At 49.6% G+C, this 23400-nt stretch overlaps 1 protein-coding gene across 1 annotated transcript in view; it reads left to right on the top strand.

Annotated features, from left to right (window-relative positions):
• The window catches only part of Ntn1 (netrin 1), a 178653-nt gene that overhangs the window by 100871 nt on the left and 54382 nt on the right, over positions 1-23400 (top strand). The window contains exon 3 of the mRNA XM_021212484.2: positions 9721-9909. Coding sequence (XP_021068143.1) covers positions 9721-9909 — 189 coding nt within the window. The remainder of the gene's footprint in view (positions 1-9720; positions 9910-23400) is intronic.

Below are 23400 nucleotides of genomic sequence, written 5' to 3'. Positions count from 1 at the left end.
AGGATTTCACAGCAGTGCCTTCCCTTCCAGCAGAAGGGGCAAGCTTTTCTCAGACCTCCTTTGCTTGAATATTAGCTGTCCTTAGGAAGCCATTCCAACAGGCAGGGGGCGGGGTTATCATGCTCCAAGCTCTTGGAACATTGAGACCTTTGCCAGGCAGGAGATCAGGAAAGTGCCCTGAACTAGTTAGGTGAAAGGTTAGCTGTTACTAACTATTACCAAGTTCCCTGAACTAGTTAGGTGAAAGGTTAGCTGTTACTAACTATTGCCAGGTTCCTGGCAAAGTCTCTGCCACATTCTTCCCATCTCTTCCATAAGAGGGGAACTTGGAGGGCCACTCTTGTCTCAAGCTCTGTGTTGCCCTGGGTGAACAACATCCTCTTTCCTGTTTAGCTCTGTCACGAGTGGGGATGGGGTAAGGTCTTTCTGCTGGAAGTCAGCCTCTGGACCTCTTTTCTTTCTTTCTTTCTTTCTTTCTTTCTTTCTTTCTTTCTTTCTTTCTTTCTTTCTTTCTTTCTTTCTTTCTTTCTTTCCTTCCTTCTTTCCTTCTTTCCTTCTTTCCTTCTTTCCTTCTTTCTTTTTAATATATATGGGTGATGTATGTATGTATGTCTGCACCATGTGTGTGCCTATTGACCAGAAGAGGGTGTTGAGGTCCCTGGAACACAGACGATTTCCAGTTGCTATATGGGTGCTGGGAATTGAACCTGGGTTTTCTGGAAGAGCAGCCTGTGGGGTGGTTTTAACTGCTGAACCACCTCTCCAGTCCCGTGGACCTATATTTTGAAACCAGTTTTGTTTTGTTTCCCTTTGAGAATAATAGGCTTTGCATCTCTTCAAAAATGGGCAGCTATGGAAGGTTCCAGAACAGGGCGGTAACAAGTTGAGAGGGATGTTCAGAGATTTGGAGTGAAGGAATGTGTGGATGCAGGGAAGGTCTAGGTTGGGAATGGAACATAGTAGGCCAGAGATGACCCCTCTAGGGGAGGTGAAAGGGCAGAGCGAGGCCCCACCCTCTTTCAGCCTGGGCCCAGGCTCCGGAGAGGGTGGATCTGAGGAAGATGTGGAGGAAGAGTTGATGCCTGTTCGGGGCTTCCCACCGAGGGTCTGGAGGGCTGTTTCTGTAGAGCAAACTCTTGGGTTGTCCTGCACAGGGAAGGCCTGGGACGGTTAGGAGGGGGTCATTTCAAAGCCTTAGGGGGAAGCGGAGCAGCCAAAAAAGGGCAGAGGAAAGAAAAGGCTAACATGTTTACAGAGGAAAGGAGTCAGTGGAAAAAATGACGGCAAGGTCAAGTAGATTTGGGAGATGGCCCTGCAGTCAACAGAGGGGAGGGGACAGTGGCCACGTACAGGGGGGAGAGCGAACCTTCAAGCCTTGGCTGCACTCTCAGGAATGCTCCAAATCCAGGACCTTCATACTGCCTGTGGGTCAGGCCCCAGCCTCAGAACCAGCCTTTGCTGCCCATTCACGGGGACTCTGTTCACTGGAGGGTCTCTGCTCTCAGAGGGAGCTGGGGCTGGCCAGACTTCAAGCTGTCTGTCTTGACCCCAGGCCTTTCTTCAGATGCCCAGAGGCTTGGCTGGGTGGGGGCCCAGGCTTTCTCGGCAGCTTCTTTGTCTGCCTGTGGACAAAGGGGCCAAACCTTTCCCAAGCCCCACAGGTGTGAAGAACTTGTTACTGTAGTGTTTGTTCAGCCCTGTTAGTGGCCTGAAGGACTGTTGACAGAGGTCTGCTTTGTGATCAGACTTGGCTAAAGCTCCCTAAGCCCTCAACAAACACTGGCCACTTATCTCAGAGACTTTATCAGAAACCATCTAAAGCCCTCTTTGGCAGGCAGGCCTCCCTGACCCATTCACTCGGGACGCTGGGTTTCCAAAGCACTTTCCGCATTTTTGTCTTTTTTTTTCTTACCACCCACCGCATCCTTGATATCAGAATAAAGCCTTGGTAGGAAAGAGGTAGTTAGGTTTTATTTTCAAATTGGAATCTTAGGATAAAGGGCTTTTTAAATCCGTCTTCCAAGAGGACACACTGAGAGGCAAGGGGGTGCTTTGGGAGAATTTAGCTTCGGGGCTTCTGGGCTGGTAGGAGTGGAACCCCATTCACTTACTGCTCTTTAGTCTTAGAGCTCTTCAGCCTGCTCCAACCTTAGAGGAAACTACAACCGTGTGTGTGTGTGTGTGTGTGTGTGTGTGTGTGTGTGTGTGTGTTGCTTTCCAATATGTAAGCAGCTACATTAAACCACCCATGGTAGCAGGCACTGTGAATATATATATTACTTTCCTGTGACTATAGGAGATTAGTAATAATAGTAAAACTGACCAATTGTAGCAACAGACTAATAAAAGCTCTGTGCCTACTCTTTCAAACTATCTTAGCTCAGTGCTCTCCCCATCTTATGGTGGTGTGGGAGGCCATGAGCTGCATGAGCCGGTGCAGTGATGTGTGGTTGGACTGTTCAGCGGATAAAGTGTCAGAAGGAGCCTCATCTGCTCAGGTGATCCCAGATCACTGACTGACCCAGGACAGGGAGATGGGAAACCTCCAAGCAGCCAGAGACTCGCTTTGTTGCTAAAATAGTTTTCTTTGCTCAGGCCCCTGAAGAGTGGCCCATCGTGCACGCCCTCTCTGGAAGACCCAAGCACTTACCATTTGCCACACCCTTCCTCCCAGTCTGGGGACCGTGCTTGCCAGTGGTTTTTATTACATTGCAGTTGAAAAGTGTCGTCTTTTGTGTCTCCTTTGTCCTCTTAGTGGTTACCCACGCCCTTGGGTTTACTCCGACTGGTCTCCACTGCACTGTCTCTGGTTACAATCTATAATCCTTGTGTTAGCAGTGGGCCTTGGGCTGAGCCAATGGAGACGTCAGCTGACCACACCTGGGCATCTCCTGAGGCTCTGTCCTGCTCCCTAGTTCCTTGTGTAGCTCCGGAATTATAGTAGCATTCAATAAATAATCATTGACCACCAAAGTGTGCCTGCAGCCGGACTTCCCAGTTATAGACACCTACAGTCTGCTGTGTAAATGGATTGGCCATCAGGATCTAGTTTACTCTTAAACACAAACTGCTGCAGGTACCAGAGCTGTTTGGGCCCGGCTTGCATCAGCCTCTGCTCCAAAGAAAGGCCTTTCAGAACTCGGCTCAGCAAGATCCCCCTGGCACAGACAGAAGCCAGGTGTGCGCAGCCTTGGTTGCTTGGCTGGGCCTTTTCTCGAGTTGCCACAAATTAGGCTCTGAAGACACTTACTGCGGGAGGAATATTTACAATTAATAAACAAGAGACAGACAATTTCTAAATAAATAGTGTACCAAATAGAGTAGCAAGATCATAAATAAAAGAAGATAGAAATAGCCTCCAACTCTTAAAAATAGCTCTCAAATATTTTCATGGCTTTGTGCCAATTGTTTAAGAAGGCTTTTTCTTTTTTTTAATGAAACCAGAACTCTTTCCACCTCCTTGCAGGCCCCCTGCTGTAAGTTCCACCCTCACTTTGACGCAAGGCACTTTCTCTACACGGTGGGTGACAGTCCAACTAATTTCTTTTCCATTTGGTTCCATCATTCAACGTGAGTCTGCAGGCCTGTGGCAGCATCACCACCTGGGAGTTTGTTAGGCACAAATCTGGAGAAGCTGGGGCTGTTGCTCAGTTTGTAAAGCGGGTGCTTGTCCAGCATGCACTCTGGGTCCTGTCCTGGGCACTGGTTAAACCGTGTACGGTGGCAGACACCTGTAATCCTAGAAGGAGAGGCAGAAGGATCAGAAGGATGGAGGATATCCTTGGCTACATAGTGAATTTGAGGCCAGCTTAGACTAAATGAGACTCTATCTGAGAGACGGGGAGGGGATGTACACTGGGACTTGGCTTAGTGGTGCATGCCTGCAACCCCAGCACTTGGGAGGCTGTGGCAAGAGGGATCACAAGTTCAAGGCCAGCCTGGGCTATATAGTCATACTCTGTCTCAAGGACGAGAAGCTTCTAGATGAATCCCCAGATGAACCGGTATGCAGATGCAATTGGATCGGTGAAAGTAGACCATCCTGCCCCCTCTGGCTCTTTTGTTTTCAGGTCCTGTCCTCCCTGTCTGGTCCCAGAAGGACCCAGAAAGATGTCTGTCTGTCTTTGGTCTGTCCCAGCAGCTCTGCTCATAGCTGGGAGGTCCCAGGTCTTTTATGGACCTGCCTCCACTCTGGGAGTGGAAGCACCATAAAGCAGGCCTCTGACTTGCCTCTGAACTTCCTAAAAATCAAACCAGAGTAGGTCTCTTTTTTCTTTACATATACTTCTACAAACAATGAGGGGATCAAGAAGAGCTGACCATGTTCATGTAATCATGTGCTTTGTAGTTGTGCCTCTGAGAGGGAGCAGAGAGAGCCTCAGGTGAGGGACCAGTTTCTTTTATAGAAAGCATCTAGTCTGGCTGGGCACGGTGGCTCATGCCTTTAATCTCTGTATTCGGGAAGCAGAGGATGATGGATCTCTGTCTTCAAGGCTAGCCTGATCTACATAGTGAGCTCCAAGACAGCCAGAGCTACATAGTGAGACCCTGTCATTAAAAAACAAGAGAAAAAAATACGAAGAAAGACAAAATATGTACCTAGTTTGCACATGCTGTTTTGTGGGTTATTTTTGTCAGCCCAGAGGTAGGCATGCATGTCCAGAATTCTCTTAGCAGTTCTATAAAGAACACAGGCAAGTTTCTCAAAAGGACTGCTCCAGAGAGGAAGGAAAAAAAAGATTCATCCATCCACCCACCCATCCATCCATCCATCCATCCATCCAAGTATTCAATCTCATGGTGGCTGAAGGAGGAGGGGCTCTGGGGCTAAGACCAGGGCTTCTGATAAGGCCATGACCAGATGGTCTTCCTGTTTTCATGGACAGGCCGGGGTCCTGGGAATTTTGGAGTGGCAAGGTCAGGATTAAGTGCTGCTGGGTGCTTTCTGGACTGGGATAGTCTTGGTAGGCGTGTGACTTAGTTTTTGAGGTGTTTTGGGTAGAGAATCAATACATCTATGTTTTTGTCAACTCATCGAATTGCTGAGACTCAGTTCTCTGTGTTCAGAGCCCTGGGGAGAGTCTGTGGTATATAGATCAGGGTTCTTCTCACTAAGTACAGAAGTCGGTTTAAATGGGATTAAATTGCTTAATCAACGCATAAAGATGAGTTTAAATTAGTTCAGAGTGAAAACACAGGAAAACTACAAGACTATGCCTTTAGGATGAGGGCCAGGCAGCAAACCATCTTGACCCTATCTATACACCTATCTACTTTCTGACCTTCCTATCTGCCTGCCATTCATGTACCCATCCATTTAGCTACCTCACCTAGCAGTCCACTTATCCATCTATCCACCCATCCTACCTACCTTTCCCTCTACCTATTTTATCTATGAGAATTCATCTCAGTCATTCATCCCATGGGTCCCTCCATCAACCTGTTCCTCTATCTCCCCATCTACCCCATCCATCCATCTAATCACCAATCAGTTATTCTTCCCACCCACACCAATTCATTATCCCGTGGTCCACTATTCTATATATGCATCTATCTTCTTTCTTGAGTGTTTGCTTTCTCTCAGTTGTACAACAAAAACTGTAATCAAGGCTTGCTGTGGGCTTCTCCATGTCGTCCCCAGTGAAGCAATAAAGTTGATTACGAACATCTGGCCCACTTGATCAATGCAAATTCTGACAGGTCTGCTCCTCAGGCTGGCCATTTCCTCTGTTAAAGGAGGAGCCAGTTGGGTGGTTGGAAGTATATCTCACACCATTCATGCATGGACTAACATATAGCTAGAGAAGTGTGTGTATGCTGACTATAACTCAGCTGCAGGTGTCAAATGGCTGGGCAAGTTCCAGTTGACAGGAGACATGAACGAAATGACTTAAAGTTGGAAGTTAATAACACAGAGGACATTTGGGTAGGGAAGGGAAATGGGAATTGGTTCTTGGTGCCCTTTCTCTTTCCTGCCAGGTTTCTGGTTGAGGAGTGGAGTTGGAAAGTCCTTGCTCCCTACCCCTCATTGCTTCTCATGAGCCTGAGAAGAAGCTATAGGGGATGTGGCTGTCTCATTCCAACATGCTAGCTAGCAGGTACATGGCTTAGAGTCTTTATGAGAGACCAGGGGACCCCCTAGATAGACTACCAAGTCACTCCAGTGGTGTAGGGCTCCTTGATCAGGTCCAAGCTGGTCCCCCAGGAGGGTCTCTGCTTCCCCACCCCCCATCTCTCCTGAGTTGACCTCTGTTCTTACAAAGCTGCCCTTTCCTTCCCGCCTTGAAATCTGATAATGAAACTAATACCCAATATTTTTGCCTGGGAGAGAAGCAGGAGATAAACAGGAAGGCGCAGGGATTAGGGTGTCTCTCCGAGGCAGGGCCCACGGCTGGTGGGAGTTGGGTGACACCTCTTTGTGGACCTGAGAGATCCAGATGTGAGCCGCTTTGCCCAGTGCATTTTTCCATCTGTGTAGAGAAAATAAAACAAAGAGAAAAGAAAACAAGCTGTAAAATACTTTGCAGAAGTCTGAGCGTGGGTAATTATCACCTGATGCTCTTTGACAGCCCCAAGGAGGGGCAGGGGATGCTTTTTGATGTTGGCCTCGGAGTTTTCTTTTGTATGACCAGTTGTTTGGAAAGAACCTTTTGTTGGCATGAGGCGTGCATAGAAGGAGATCGGGCTGAGCATTCCCAAGGGAGTAGGAAGGCAGTCCCACATTCCCAGAAGGGCTCAGAGGCCTGTTGGATGCTGGGCGGCTAGAGCCTCCTTTACAGAGGGGGACACAGAGGTGTGTCCTTCTCCATGAAGGACCTAAAGATGCTGCTGTAAGGTCATTCTGTGTGCAGAGGAGGGCAGCGAGACCCTAGCAATCCTTGTGGATTCCCAGTCCTGGGCAGGTGTACCAGGTCTTGGGGTTTCTGGTCTTGCAGGACAGATCTAAGTTCTGGCCTGTAGTTCAGGGTGATGCTAGTCATCTTCTCTGGGGCAGTCTAGTGGCTGCCAGCCAGGACTCTACACACTGACTCTGGTGCTGGACTGGCTGTTCACTGAGCCTCCGGGAGTAAGTCCTACTCCTTGTCTTACCGAGTGAGTCCAAAGAGACGGCGTCAGTGTGGCAGCCCTCCATGTAGAGGTTGGGGCAGAGATGCAGCTTCTGTGTCTGGCTGAACTCAGTCACCTGGGGACACCTGCTCGGGGACACTTTCAAGGTTCTTGGGAGTCGGATCTATTCTCTAGTCCAAACTGGCTTCGGGCTGCCTCTGGACTGTAGGGCAGGCACTGTCTTTAATTCCACCTCTGCCTGTCAGCTGAGTGACTAATGGGCACATGATTTGGGGACCGATTCCTGGAGGAACCATTTAAAGACTTGTAACACCAGAGAGCAAAATCCAGAATTTCACAAGTAAAACTAGCACCCCAGTAAGAAACCAGTAGGAGACATTTACAGCTTATAGAGTAGAAGAGGCAAACGTTTTAAGCCAACCGTGGAGAGTGAAAATTTGGGCCATGGCTTGAAGAGGCAAGGCAGGCACACAGGGAGATGGAAATGTAGACACGAGGAGACGTACCCCCTCTTCTGTAGTCATGGACACAGGTCGATGTCAAGTCTGGGCCTTTCCCCCTGACAAGTTGCAAACATTCTTTTCTTAAACGTTGATACCAAATGTGTGTGTGTGTTGTTATTCTTTCAAGGGTGTGGTGAAATGAGAGCTATCACTTCCTGCTAGGAGGAGGCAAAGCCAGTTCAGCCTTCCTTTAGGGCAACGTGGTGTTCTCTGACCCAAAGTTAAAAATACGGAGATCCAGAACTGAACTGAATTCCGCCTTGAGGACCGACTGTACTACCTGCCCATCCTTAGTGGGAGCAGAGTTCCGGTGTACATGTTCCAAGGTGGTTCAAGGTTTATAACGTGGCCAGTGGGGACCAGCCTGGTGGGCCGGCTTTGAGGGAGCCTGCTTGCTCAGTGTGCCTGTCTCAGAAGAAAGACCCACAATGTCTAAGAACCAGACAATCTTTAAAGATCATATTGACACTAAAAAAAAAAAAAAAAGTTTATTCTGAGAAAAAGGCTACAAGGCTAGAGGCAAATGGGTATCTACGTTTATGAAGCATATTAAGTAACCCAGCAGGAAGCCCCTATGGTCACCATGACTGGTGAAAACAGGAGCGCACTCCCCCCTGTCTTCCTTTGGTTTTTTTAAGTGTATGGCATCAAGCATCATTTCTCTAGATGTTGCATAAAATGTGTACAGACCATGCAGCATAAGGACAGGGCAGTGAATTCGAGTATCCCTTTGGGGGATGTGCTGGAGCTTCATCCAAGCAAGGGCTAGATGTGGGCTTGGGAATGACACTGAAGTCACACCCCCAGGATGGTCAGATGGCTGCGGCCAGACGGAGAGGCAGCACCTGCAGGAAGACAAGCTTGGCGTTGGGATGGGAGGGCCACTCTTACACTTGGCATGCTTCAGAAACTGACCAGAGTTCAGAATAAATGAAGCAGGAGGGGTTGGGAGGCTGGGGACTGAGTAGGTCTGGCTTGTTAACAGCCCCCCAGGGCTATGCTAAATGAATTCGACTTTATCCTTATGGACACCCTCTGATTGATGCTTAGAAATCCCACTCTAGTCACAGCTGTCTCTGTGAAGTGACTCCAGGACTCCCTGAAGATGGCATCGTGTTTGCACAGAGCCTACACATCCTCCAGTGTCTACATAAAACCCGTTATTAAGACTCATCTCTAGCCGGGCGGTGGTGGCGCACACCTTTAATCCCAGCACTTGGGAGGCAGAAGCAGGCGGATCTCCAAATTTGAGGGCAGTTCCAGGACAGGCAGGGCCACACAGAGAAATCGTGTCTCAAAAAACAAGCCAGTCACAAACCTCATCACTAAATGGCTTACACTGCCCATTACAATGTAAATCTTATGTAAATGAACATACTATAGTTTTTAGGGACTAATGACAAGAAAAATAATCCATTTCAGCATTGATGCAATTCCCCCTCCCCCCAGATAATTTGGATCCACACAGTTGTCTGAATCCTGCAGAATCAGGCAAACGGAGGCAGAATGGAGAGAAAGGGGCAATGTGGAGAAGGTACCTCTGGGTCCAAGTACAGACCTCAGACTTGAAGCCGGAAGTGAGGGCTTGTGGGTCTCGAGCAGAGAGGTGATGTGAGATGCAGGAGTTATATCCCAAGGGCATCAGGGAAGGCGGAGTAAGAACTGACCTCTGAGCTAAGTGCATAGACCAGGGAAGTGGGAGGATGAGCGACTGACAAGGGGGAGAGCCACAGAGAAGAAAGCAAAGGGTCCTCTGTGGTGCTGGGTCAAGGGAAGGAGAAGGGGCAGATGGCTCAGAGTCCCTGGTGGCAGAAAGAGGAGTAGGAGAAAGGAGACGAGGGTGGATGGTGCATATAGATGCCTGGGCATCTGGGTGCGGCCTGTTCCTGCTGAGAGACTTCAACACACTTATTTCTCCCACTTCCCTGGAGGCCACAAGTCCAAGGTCATGGCACAGGAGGCCTCAGCCATGGTCCTGTGAACTACTCAACCAGCGTTTATAAGTGCCCTGGAAAAGAAGCAAGGAAAGTCTCCCCGAGCAAGCTGCTCCTGCCTGGAGATGGAGGGGGACCTGGGATGGGCCTTCTCTGCGGGGTGTCTGTCATCAGTCATCCCCTTGCGCTGATGGTTTCTCTCTGTTCCCCTGCAGCCTGCAACTGCAACCTCCATGCTCGGCGCTGCAGATTCAACATGGAGCTCTACAAGCTATCAGGGCGCAAGAGCGGGGGAGTCTGTCTCAACTGCCGCCACAACACTGCGGGCCGCCACTGTCACTACTGCAAGGAGGGCTTCTACCGAGACATGGGCAAGCCTATCACCCACCGGAAGGCTTGCAAAGGTAGGTTGTCTTGGGGGGGTCACGGGGCAGGGGGTTTCAGAGACACTAGGCTCCCTCTCTTCCCCCTCCTCCCTTTCTTTTCTTTCTTCTAGTTTCCCTGCAAAGTGGAGTAGACTGAGGTGTGCACACATACCCCGCCCGCCCCCTCTCTCTTCTCTCAAGGCCTCCCTGGTATTTGGAGGTGAAAGGCAAAACAAAGGGGCAATGGAGACGGGGCTCAGAGAAGAAAGCAGTAGGGTGTGATCCCTTATGAGAGCAGGGCCAGGCTCCCACCACTTCCCCCTCCTCCCCAGCGGCTCCTGAGCACAGGTGTGCTGCATACCAGAGGAAAGAGAGTCATGTTCACCGGGCTTACTGTCCGGACAAAGGACCCTCTCTTTCTAGCCCCTCACAGACATACTTCTTTGGATGCGTTCACACTGCCTCCCATCCCACCCCCATCACAGTCAGACACACACACACACACACACACACACACACACACACACAGTCACAGGGAGGTTGGCAGTTTCAGGATCAGAGTCTTAGGAGGAACATTAATCCATTTGCAAATAGCTTTACTCTTTGGGACCAAGGGGGGGAAAAAAAAAAAAAGAGGGTGGGAGACTGGTTTTGTTCACCGGAGCAAGCACTAATGTTTTAGCTTTCTGGTGTTTGTTTCCTCGTCTCACAGACTAAATGAATCAAGCAATGGTCATATGACTCTGGGGGGTGAAAATTAGGGCTCTCCTACTCTACATTATCCACATTAGCCTTTGGGAAATCCTGAGACTAAGGGATTCTTGCTCCTTTGCTGGGGTCTAGGGCCAGGGTATGCCTGAATGTGAAATGTTTACATTTGAGGGCTTCTGGAAGACAGTGGGATCTTTAGGGACCTTGACTTGGGAGGGTGCAAAGTCTTGACAGATAGCTTGGGTGAGGAACTGCAGTGGATGGCCCTTCTGGATGCTGCTGAGCCTCTGAATGAAGCAGAGGTGTTTTCCTAACCAGAAATACACCTCAGGTTGGGTACCTAGGTACAGACTGCCTGTGTGTGACTGTGTATGACTTGAGGGATCCAGTGCAAAGTGAAAACACAGGGCTCCTTGGGGCAAAGACCTCAGAACATCAACGGCAGAGCATCAGCCAAACGTGTCTTCCGAGCATTGAGCCGCTTCTGCTTGAAGCTACGCTTCCTCACTAACCAAACAACAGCAACCCAGACCCCACTGGCTCTGCAGACTCTCCTCTGAGAGAGAACTCTTGGAATCCCCATGTGCAGATGAGCAAGGTATCTCTCAGGATGCAGACGGGCCCTCCTTTCACATCTTTGGCCAATGGCTGCCTTTGCTGGTTGCCAAGAGAACCCGACCATAAAGGTGGCAGGGGTTATTTTCAAATCAGAGAGGGAAAACAGATTCGGGAAAGAATGCTCCAGGAGACTCCGACGATGGGCAGGTAGCCCAGACAGTGAGGATATTCTACATTGTCAGGAGGCATGAGCAGGGCAAGGCTAGGGAGATGGTTTGGGGAGGGGGGGGGGCTTCGAATAACAGAGTTGGAAGCTGTCCAACTCCTTTGCCTATATCCAGAGTGTCTGCTGTATCTTTTTATGGAAGAAATGGAAGCTAGGATCTTGAAAACAGCTGACCAACATGGATTTATTGCCCATTTGGCCAAGAATTTTAACCTATGTTAGCCACGTCAGTGGGCAGTCCTGTACCGGAGAACAGGAAGGTCCAGGGTCTCCTCCAGGAAGGGCGCTATCTACTTGCTGCCCTGCTGGGCTTTGCCTTTGGGGCAAGGATGCTCAGCTTCCTTCGCCAGCTGGGGCTAGGGGTGGGGCAGGTACAGAGGAGGGGGTGTTCTGTGACTTCAAATGCTGGAGCCAGCCCTGGTGGCCGTCTTGGATATCAGCTGTCCTCAGCCTTTGTGGGAACACAAGGATAACTTGGAGAGGGAAAGCTGAGAGGGATCCTGGTCAGGGAGAGACTGGAAAGAGTGGGTGGAAGAAAGGCAATGATTTAGGAACCCCACCCCTTGGTGAGGAAAGAGAGTGAGATCCTGCGGCCCTGATTGGTGAAGAAGAATATGGTGTGGGAAAAAAAAAAAAAAAAAAAAAAAAAAGGTCTTGCTTCCTGATTGGTGAAAAAAGGCTCTCCTCCAATTAAGGGCCAAAAATGTGACAGAAGTAGCCATCTGATTGGCGGGGAAAGAATCCCTAGAGAGTTCTAGACCTCTCCCTCCTGCCCTTCCTCCCCAAGTGTTGCCTCCGTAGGAGATGTGGGAATTTTGAATACCCTCTTGCCAAAAATTACCCTGGTGATCCAGGCAGGAAGGAGCTTTAGGAGCCATTCAGAGGCTGCGTGGGGAGAGAGGGAAATGTCCTCTGAATCGCTAGGTGAAAATACCCCTGTCCCACCACATGGGACCCTTCTGCCTGTCCTCCAGGGCATACTTGTTGGTCCCCTGTTTTGTGCTCCTTTGACAGCTTGTCCTTCAAGGAGTCTGGTTCTCTTTCCCTCGCCCTAGCCTCTGCTGTACCCGGGAGGAGCCCCATGCTAGGCCCTCACAGGAAGAGCTTCACTTCTTTGCTTTATCCTAATTTCACAGAGGAATCGGGACAACTGACTCTCAACTCCCAAGTTGGCTTGGGAATGGCCGTGGGGCCCTCTTTACCCCCTGACTTCTCAGGGCCTGGGAGGGGCCTGGGCAGGGGGCCCGAGGCCACCCATACACTGCTGTCGATTGGCTGGCTCAAGACCTTGTTCAGTGTCGAGCAGGGGTGGACCCAGACAAGAACAGCTTGGAGCAAGGGCGTTTGATTCCAAACATTACTATGCAGTCTCCCCATTTGGGAAGTTTCATAGCAACAAATTTGTTGGGGTCTTTCTCCCCTCCCCTAGCTGAGGAGCAAACCGGGCCTGGCAGGGTTGGTGCATACAAAGGGCTGTAATAAACATGCCCAGGGAACAGGCCGCTGGACTCTCAGCTATTCAGAGCGATTTCACAGCGCTGGGCCAGCCTCATTATGGTGTGGGCTGTTGTCCTATACAAAGTCAGATGAGATGAATTTCTCCCCTTTCTCCGCAAAATGGTTTGTGAATGATACTCGTCCTGGAATCTGTCAAAAGATGGGAGTTTTTGTTTACCATCTGACTTCTTTATGGACTTAGCAGGCACTTTCTTTTTAGAGCCTGCAAAGAAGACGTTGCTATTTAACCACCTCAGCCGTGCCTCCATTGATAACAATATTAATTTATCATTTTCCCAAACCATCTGTGATGGATAAAGACATTCCAGGAGGCTCCCGTGAACCGAATTGTGATGAGAATTAAGAAATTAACCACCACATCCAGCTCCCCCATCACAAAGGGCCCCTCGTTCCATGTCACTGAGCAGCAGCCTGGTCTTCCCGCTCACTGCCCTGCCCCCTTCTCTTCTTCACTGAATGTGGCTGAAAGAAGGCTGCTAAGATGTGCATGCGTGCGTGCGCAGTGCAGAGCCTTAGGAAGATGCAATCATTAGTGTGACCGCAACTCGAGACAGCGCTCCCCAGCCCTGCCCTGCAATCTTGACATTCCCATCAACCTTTTTTACTGCAGCTCTCCCAAGGGTTGGTGGGAGGGAGAGAAGTGAGAACCCCAGTCCAGTTCCCTCTGGCTTCTTGGGGTTACTATATGGAACTGTCTCCCTGGCCCCTCCCCACCCTTGGTTATTTTTCTTTTGGATTTTTTTTTTTTCTTTCCCTTCCTGGCATCATAGGCATCTTTTTTTTTTTTTTTTTTTTTTTTTTTTTTTTTTTTTTTACCCAACTTGTCATTCTTGGTTACATGTGAGGATTACCTGGGATGGTGTTAAAATGCCACTTGGGCCCTATCCCAGGGATTCTGGTTTGATTAATGGGTCCATGTGAGATGGAGACAAGCTGGCCTTGGCAAAGCTCTCCAAGGCTGAGAACTGCCAGGGCAGGGGTTGGTATATAGGAGATGAAGGTGGCAGGTTGCTCTTGCCTTGGATTAAGGACATCCCCAGGGGAGGCCTAGGCCCTACAGTTTATTGCTTTGAAGGGAGGGCTTACTAATTGATGAATTCGGATGTTTTAGAGAGTCTTTCGATGAACACTTGGAGGGGGCACTTAAAGTTCTTTTAATTTTAAATCTTGTTGGGTGAGACACGTGTGTCATTTGTGTGCCTGACCAACTGAGTCTCAGTAGAGCTAAGTCCCTCCCATACCTCTCTTCCTGACTCCACGGCAGTGTCCACTCACCCTAGAAAAGTATTAGGTGTCTATTCTCCCACATTCTGGGTCCCTCGTGACAGTTCCACATTCCACAATTTGGGTGGTCCGGGGAGAAGAACTTTTACCCTCAGAGTCAAGAAGATAATCAGTGCCTCTTGCTTAAGGCCCTATCTACAAAGTGGCCTCCAGGTTGCAAGGAGCGAAAGAGGCAGCTCAGATCCTGCGGCCAGGAGAGAAACTGCAGGAAGAGCGTACCTCAGCATGGTCCTATAGCCTTGCCATGCTCTCTTGGGGATGTTATAGTCAAGACTCCAGCTATGGGTATGGTTCATGTATACAGTCCACAGGGCATCGGGCTAATCTCATGGCACCTTAAATCTCGGTCATCTTACCTGTGGAATTATCTTCAGGCCACTGAGTCCCTTTCAGCTTTGACATTCCACATTCTGCCTGCTGTTCTTTAGGACTCAAACATCTTACCTCTCCTTGATTCAACAGGGGTCATTCTTTATAGCAGTGTGTTTGTGATTAGGAAAAGCTAGGAAATAAGGTAGGATGATTTTGTTCAGAGGTCGGGACAGATGACACGTGTCCTTGATCCTGTGACTCACACTCACCCTGTGCAGTAATACCATGGGGAAACCGTATCCCTCAGCCTAGCACTGGTGTGTGCTCCCTAAAAATCTTTGCTAGCCATCTCTACCCTCCTGGGTGTGAGTGTCCCTATCCTTCTGCCTTCTCTCATTCCTAGACTCTACACAGACATTCCAGGGGTTCTCAGTACTTGACTAGAAAAGACCCTGATCTTCGAGGTCCTCAAGTTCTTGGTGCTTCTGGGCGTGGCAGTCAGAGCGTTGAGGATATTTGACTTGGCAGACAGTCTTTCCTTGGGGTTTCTGCTTGGACCTAGTGTCCAGGCTCCAGGTCAGGGCTCAGGTTTCACTTCTGGGTGAGGCACACTTCACAGCCTCAGCCTTCCTGTCTGGAGATGGACAGAAGGATCCCTCCTCCCTCTAAGAGTCACCATGTGGATTAAATGAGGCACATAAGGAAGGGTGATTTTGTTCAGAGGTCTGGACAAATGACCGTACGTGTTTATCGCTGTGATTATTTGTATAAGTCAAGGAGAACAGAGACACCAGAGTCCTCACAGCACCAGTAGGCACACAGAGCAGCTCTTTTGCTATTTGTTTTCTGTCCTTATTTATTTTGATGACCCAATGGGTTTCATTAGGGCTGCTTATATGGTCCAGGATGAGGGGTATTTACAGAAGCCTAGGGTCCTTACCAATGGCTATACTGCTGAAGAAAATCTCTCTCCCTTCCCCAATGACCATTAATTATTTATAGCTACTCAGGGAGGGGGTGAAGCCTTGTGAGCCCCTCCCCTTAGTTACCAAATTTGTCTGCATGTCTTAGGAGGAGCGTGTTCAGGGATACTCTGACTTCTCCCAATGACGGGATGTTGACAGGCCCAGTCTTGGGTTTCGAGCCATACATCACAACCGTTGTGGCATGGAAGTTCAGTATCAATGCCACATTCTGAACACAGTGTCTGTCCTCCCGCGCTCTTCCTGCAGCTCCTACATTCTCTCTGCTCCATCTCTGATGGAGAGCCCTGAGTCACGGAAAGGGTGATGGAGCAGTCCTACCCACAGCTGAGGATTTAACAGTTCTAATTCTCAGCACTAAGGCTCCATCGGAGTCTCTGCAGTCCTCACTACCAGCTGCAAAAAAAGATCCTCTCTCACCGAAGCTCACTAATCTATGGGTACAAATATAATTATTTAGGTGGTAATTTGACGGGCATGTCCTATCCATTTAGGCTTGCCTAGCTCTTGGTGTGGAATGTAGCATTTGGTAACTGGCCTCTCGGCCAAAGGGCTCAGCCCCATTGTAGACTCTATGGCTGATTCCCACAGGACTGGACAGGGTCCTAAGGATGTGCCCTGGTACTGTGGTTGCACACTGCCTGTAAAGGATTTGCACGCTTCGGAAGCACAGATGATGAATGAGCCCAGCGGCAGGATGTGCCCAGCAGCTGCTTGTGGAGGCTCAGTGCAAAGGTGGGGATAGCTGCGGACAGCCAAACACAGTGCGGAAAGTGCCACTTGGAAGACGAGGCTGCATCTGAGGGCCACCTGCCTGACCACACTCCAGCGTGTGGTCCACCAAAGGCTGGCCTGACCCTCACCAGACTGCTTGTGGCTGACCTAGGTCAAGTGCCCGGACTGGACCTTTCTTCCCATCTGCTGTCCTCACAGTCCAAGCCTGTGTGTGCCCTTGCAGAAACAGTGGCACTCTAGGACCATGCTAAGGGCCTGTGTTTTTCTCCTCAACTGTAGAACAGGTGCAGGAAGACAACCATTCGCTGGATCGCAGCGGGTCACATAATCCAGTTTAGAATTATGGGCTCCCCTCCCTGTGCACTTCCTGCCGTCTGCACCTTGATCTGCAAGTGTCAAAGAAAAAGCAAGGCCATCTGCCCTAAAACATGGATTCCTCAGTGCCTTGTTAGCAACTGTCGTGGGAAGAGGAAAGCCTGGCTTGAAGGAGGTTGACACAGACAGCTGAAGTGAAGACTGGGGATTATTGGGGATCTCCACCATGGGCTCCCCACACCCCATTAGCATGGAGTATGTAGCCTTTGAGCTTGCTGTGACCCGGATGTGAGGGCATTGCCATTCCCATCCCCTGCCTCATTCTGTCATCCAGATGCGCAGGACCGATGAAATGGCCTCTCCCCAGAGGAGAAGGCAGCGGCTTGGCCCTGAACTGAAAAAGAGAAAAAGAAGCTAATTGTGAGGTGAGATGAGGTGAGTTATATGGAAGAAATAAACAGTTGGACGAGAAAGTCAGTGAAGGGAAGCTTTCTATGAGCCCCTGGGGTGGGGCACTTAGAGGGGACTGGGGTGTGAGGAGAAAGCGTAGAGAGAACAGCAGTGCAGGCAGCCCCAAGGTCATGAAGCAGCTGAGCGCTTGGTGGGCCCTTGGTCAGGAGGAAGGGAGAGAATGTGAGGCTTTCCGGCATCTGGCAGGTCCTATCCCCAAAGCATGGGAGGCTAACGCACAACCAAGGACGAAAGTAAAGAGGGGCATACTGGCAGTTACAGGCGCTCCTTCTGCTTCTATGAGGGTGCTCCCCCACCCACCCATCCTCCCACCCACCTACCCACTCCGGTCTTCCCACCCTGACATTCCCCTACACTGAGGCATTGAACACCCAAGGCCCAAGGGTCTTTCCTCCCACTGATGTCCAACAAGGCCATCCTCTGCCACATATATGGCTGGAGCCGCGGGTCCCTCCATGTGTACTCTCTGGTTGGTGGTCCAGTCCCCAGGAGCTCTGGGGAGTCTGGCCAGTTGACATTGTCACTCCCTCCATGGGGCTGCAACCCCCCTCAGCTCCTTCAGTCCCTTCTCCAACTCCTTCGTTGGGGATCCTGTGCTCAGTCCAATGGTTGGCTGCCAGCATCCACCTTTGTATTTGTCAGGCTCAGGAGACAGCAGTAACAGGCTTCTGTCAGCAAGCACAGCCACAATAGCATCCGGGTTTGGTGACTGTATATGGGATGGAACCCCAGGTGGGGCAGACTCTGGATGGCCTTTCCTTCAGTCTCTGCGCCATACTTTGTCTCCATATTTCCTCCTGTGAGTATTTTGTTTCCCCTTCTAAGAAGCACTGAAGCATCCACTCTTTGTAAGGCAAGCCACGGTGGAGAAACAGTACTCGCACGTTCTATATGCCGTCAAGGGTGAGCATCGTGGTGGGAAGAACTCTCGGAGCACAACCACCAGAAGGCAAACGATCCAGTTCAAAGTGGGCAAGAGATTTGAACAGACTCTTTCTCCAGGATGGACAGATGGCGAATAAATCCGTGAAAAATTAGCTGTCGCTGGGGAAATGCAAATTGAAATCACACTCAGAGCTCTCTCATTGAAAATAAGAAATGTGAGCCACTTAACAGTTCTACATGCCTGGCAAGGACAAGGACCTACCGGAGCCATCACGCACATAGCAGCTCAGTGTTTCCCTAAAAAGTGAGACCCAGACCTGTCATAAGACCAGACTCCTGCTCACAGGCACTTCTCCAAGAGAAAGGAAAGTGTAGGTAGGCCCTAAAAAACAAACAAACAAACACCAACTGCATACAAATACTTATGACAGTCTTATTTGTAAGACCTTATCTGTAAGGTCTTATTTGCAATCATCTATTGTCCCAAACTAGAGACAACCTCAGGGTGTGTCAGGGGATGTATGGGTAAAGTAGGTACATCCCCACTGAAGAAGACTGCTCAGTGATACAGCAGAGAAACGAACTGATTCCTATGCTGCCACAGACAAACCTCAAATGAGGTTGGCTACATGCGAGAAGTTAGGCTCAACAGACGACAGACCTGGCAATCCCATATGCATGTGTAGACGACGTAAATACTGTATAATTTTGGGATAAGACATTTTGCAAAAGGTGAAACTAGACGGAGTGGGGGGGCTGATGGCGGAGGAAGAGATTCTTGAGAGAGCTAGGCAATTCTGAACCCCGATAGGGTGGTGATTAGTAACTGGCGTCTGTGATAAAAGTCTGTAGAAGTGTATAGCAAAAAAAAAAAAAAAAAGAGTGGATTTTACTCTGTGCACATTACAGTAACACGGGTTTGGAGAGATGGCTCAGTGGTTAAGAGCACTGGCTGCTGCTCTTCCAGAGGTCCTGAGTTCAATTCCCAACAACCACATGGTGGCTCACAACCATCTATACTGAGATCTATCTAATGCCGCCTTCTGGCATGCAGGTATACATGCAGATAGAGCACTCATATACATAAAATAAATAAATCTTCAAAAAATTACAGTAAAAATGGATGAGATTCCCTGGAGCTATAGCTTGGGTGTGTCCCCAGAGGTAGTTTGGGTGTGTCCCCCAGAGGTCCGCTATTGGAAGCTTGATTCCTTGGGTAGCAGTGGTAGGAAGTGTTGAACCTTTTGTTTTTCCCCCTTCGGTTTTTTCAAGGCAAGTTTTTCAGTGTAGTTCTGGCCTGGATCTCACTCGAGACTGGCCTGACCTATATTTCAGAGATACCCCTGCCTCTGCCTTCCGAGTACTGTGATTAAAGGCATGTGCCACCATCATCTATCTGGCAGGAAGTGTGGAACAGTAGGTAGGTCCTAGGACTGGAGAGATGTCTCAGTGGTTAAGAGACCTTACTGCACTTCCAGAGGATCTAGGCTCAGTTTCCAGCAGCTACAGCAGGCTACAGCTTCCTATAACTTTAGTTCCAGGGGATCTGACACCCTCTGGCTTCTGTGGGCACTGGTATGCATAAATTGCACATCAATTCGTGAACAATGAAAACAAACAAACAAACAAAATAATTCTTTTTAAAAAGAGACAGGGCCTAGTAGAAGATGATGATGTCATCAAGGCCATCACCCTGGGATAGGATTAATGTCAGTCTCCAGTGACCCCGCTTCCTGTGACAGCGGATTGTTGTAAGAAGAGTGAGTTTGGTCCTTAGGGCTGGGCTCAGCCCTGGGTTCAGTTCTGCACTGTCTGACCGTGTGTTTGTACCTGTCTCCCTTTCTTCCTCTCCACCATGTTGAGGTCTAAGCAGGTGTTCCCTTACCTGAGGCCAAACAGATGGGGCCACCCAACCTTAGACTTTCAGCTTTTAAAGTGGCGAGATAAATATAAAATATTTTTCTTTTCTCTTCATTCATTCTGTTCTTTGAGACAAAGTCAGCCTTGAACTCCTGACTTTCCTCTCTTAGCTTCCTAAATGGTGGGATGAAAGGTGTGCTTTCATGCCCTGAAAACTGAAAGCAATCAGTTTTAGGGCGTTTTGTTACAGCAACAGAAAATGGACTAAGAGCTTATGACACTGGTCCAGGGTCTTATCTTCTTGTCCCCATTTCCCTGACAACTCTGAAATCACTAAGAGCCGCCACACCCACCCCAACCCAAGTTCAGCATTCTTGTTCTGCTTGGCTGTCCTCCACATTATGCCTCGTGCACTGCAAGATGCCTGAGCAACCTTGGCCAACTCTGGCATGTTCCTTCTCTCGCTTGCTCCACAACCTCCTTTGGGAATTTGAGAAGGAATGAGTGTTTGCATGCTCCTTTGTGGTCAACACATCTTCTACCTTGTACAACCTCTAAGCAGTAGGGGGCAGGGTATCCATCAGGCTGGGCACACAAACAAGAGGTATGGGGATATAGGAAGCCTTGGGCCCACCCTTGTTTTATCTGAAGATGCTGGCCCTATCTGTCTCCATGGACCCTTCTTCCTTTCCTGATCTTGAAGCAGCTAGAGGTCAGTTGACCCACAGGTCCTCAGAGCCCTCCCTACCTCTCTGCTCCAGGTCTACAGCCCAGTCTTGCTCAAAGCCCAGAACGATGTGCCCTGGTCCTAGTTAGGTTTCTAGTGCTGGGATGAATACCATGAACCAAAGCAACTTGGGGAAGTCTTTCATTCTACAGCTTACAGTCCTTATGAAGGGAAGTCAGGGCAGAAACTCCAATAGGGCAGGAACCTGGAACAGAGACTGAAGTAGAGGCCACGGAGTAGCTCTGTCTACTAGCTTGCTCTCTATGGCTTGCTCAGCTTGTTTTTTTTTATACAGCCCAGGACCACCTGCCCGGTTTTGGCACCACTCACATTGGACTCTCCTTCCTCCATCAGTAATGAACATGTCCCAAGGTTTACCTACAGGCTAATCTGATGGAGGCATTTTCTCAGTTAAGGTTCCCTCTTCCCATATGGCCCTAGCTTGTACCAAGGCTGACAAAAAGCTAACAGCATGGCCCCTAGGAGGTTCAGAGCAGGCAGCCCTTGTGAATGAGCCTTGCAGGTCTTGGAAGCCCTGGGGCCTCCTGATTGGCTCTGCCATCAAACTACTCCTTGGGGACTCTTGAAGGTTCCTCAAGTTCTCTGACGGGCCAGGGTCCTGCTATTCCAGATAAGGTAGCCTCTAGCATATTGCTTTATGCTCTGGGAGGCTTGAGAGATAGAACAAAGGTCCCACCAACCCCCCTGGATTGGTGAGAGGAATTACTAGCCCTTGGCTTTCCAGGATTTTCTATTTCTAGGACAAAAGTAGAGAATACTTCACACACACACACACACACACACACACACACACCAGGGGTGTCAAGGTTCTGAGGCTGGGTCCATTGAAATCTCTTGCTTGAAGGTTTTACTTCCTGACCTCACCTGGCCTCTGATGCGCCTTGGCACCCCTCCCCCCTCAACTGTACTCTCTACTCAGGCCTTTACTGGCCACCCTTTCAGAAATGGCTGCTGATGTCCCCGGGCTTATAGGAGATCGGAACTGGCAGGGACTCTAGGAAGCACTCACTCAGAGATCGCCCAGAGGTGTGACCTACCCCAGAGAAAGTTCCCCTCCTTTGGCAGAGGTGGCCAGTGACTTCACTGGGAGAGCTAAGCTGAGAAGCTCTGTGGGCAGATGAAAGGCAGAGTCATCTCCTTTGAAGTCCAAGCACTGGCCTGAGAGAGCCCTTAGGAGAGAGATAGCTTGTCTGGGGTGTAGCACAGGTGTGCTAAGTCACCTTGAAACACCAGAACAAAGCACTGTGTACCTGCTGACTTAGACAACAGATAGTTAATCTCCCCCAGCTCTGGAAGCTGGAAACCCAAGGCCGAGGTGCCAGCTGGGCAGATTCCCTTTGAGGGCCAGGAGGGAGGGATCTGCTTCAGGCCTTTCTCCTGGCCTTACAGATGGTCACCCTCATCCTGTGCATTCATGTGGTCTTTCCTCTGTAGCTGCCTTGTACCTCATCCCCATCTTGTGCGAGGACACCTGTCATTGATTAGAACCTACTCCAATGACCTATTTTTGCCATAATTACCTCTTTAATGGATTCATATTTGTCTCATACATGGGCACTTGGGATTAGGATTTCAGGGTATGCACCCCTGGGCCTTGGCATGTGAGTTAGTTCTTAACAGGAGGCCAGAGTAGTAAGTTTTCTTGGCTCCTGGAGGCCTAGGGGATGGCCAGAACCTGTCTGGATTGAGGCTGTGCTTGTTCTTGTTCCCAATTACAAAGGGACCAGTGCTCAGCCAGCGCCTCTCTTTCCCATAAGCCTAGATTGATGCCTTCTTGAGGTTCTGCTCAATCTCATTCCCTGGAGCCAGGGTACCCAGGAAAAGTAGACAGAGTTCCCATAGTAGCCCCAGAAGACCTCCAGTTGGCCCTGTGAGCTGCTGGAATGGCCTGATCTCTGCTAATGCTCACCAGTAGAAGGTAAGGGCCATGCTTGGGTGTGGGAAGCCGTTGGTCAGTACTAGCCACCTCCCACTATCCCAGAGTTCTTGGAAGTCCCCTCTATTGGTAAGATCCAGGCACAGTACTAGTGGGTGGTTGAATAGGGCACCTTACAACACAAGCCCACTCCCTGCCCTCACCTAGGACACTGTGATGAACAGTAGTCATGAGGTTAAGGTCTACACTCTAGATCCATGGAGACAAAACCCTTAGTGAAGTGTAGACTGATGCCTTACGGAGAAGCCACCTATAGCCTAGGAAGAAGAGGTTACTAATTCAGAATCACTGGCAGGGACAGGCAAGGCCCGGATCCTCTGTCATCTCTCTGAAACCACTTGAATTCTCTTGAGCAGTCTGTCCCTGTTTGCTGACCCAGCACAAACACAGGCCTGGGTTCACTGCAGCCAGCTACATTCGTGGGAAACCTGATCCTGCCATGTTCTCAGGGACCCACACTTCCTTCACATTCTCTCTTCATGGAAAAACTTCTGGTAGCCTATTTCCCATGAGCAGGTGCTGCCTGCCCCATGTAGACTCTATGGAAGGGGTTGACTTCCCTGTAAAAACCATGGCTAGCTTCCAGGGAAATGGGAGTCACCAGGAGGGCTTCCTGTGACAGAGGATGTTCTAGCCTGGGTCATGTTCTCAGAAAACTTAGGGAAGCTTTCTATTCACCCCCCCCTCCTTGGAGCCCCAACAAAGTAAAAGGCCCCTTTCCCTTGCCTCGTTTTGCACTTAAACCATCCTGCTGTGTGCGGGTCATTGTGTGAGTGTATGTGTGAATCTCTGGTGCGTTGTGCATGTACCTATGTGTGTGACCTTGTGTCTGTGTTTATAGGCTAAGGAGTCATAGCCTTTGACTTCCTCTTCCTAAGGTTCCAAGGCTTACCTGGGCCCTGGTGCTCGCTCTCGCTCTCTCTCTCTCTCTCTCTCTCTCTCTCTCTCTCTCTCTCTCTCTCTCTCTCTGTGTGTGTGTGTGTGTGTG

This window comes from Mus pahari, chromosome 14 (assembly GCF_900095145.1).
Source record: "Mus pahari chromosome 14, PAHARI_EIJ_v1.1, whole genome shotgun sequence".
NCBI lineage: Eukaryota > Metazoa > Chordata > Mammalia > Rodentia > Muridae > Mus > Mus pahari.
The sequence above is the reverse complement of the archived record's forward strand: the minus strand, read 5'-3'. Positions and strand labels throughout refer to the sequence as shown.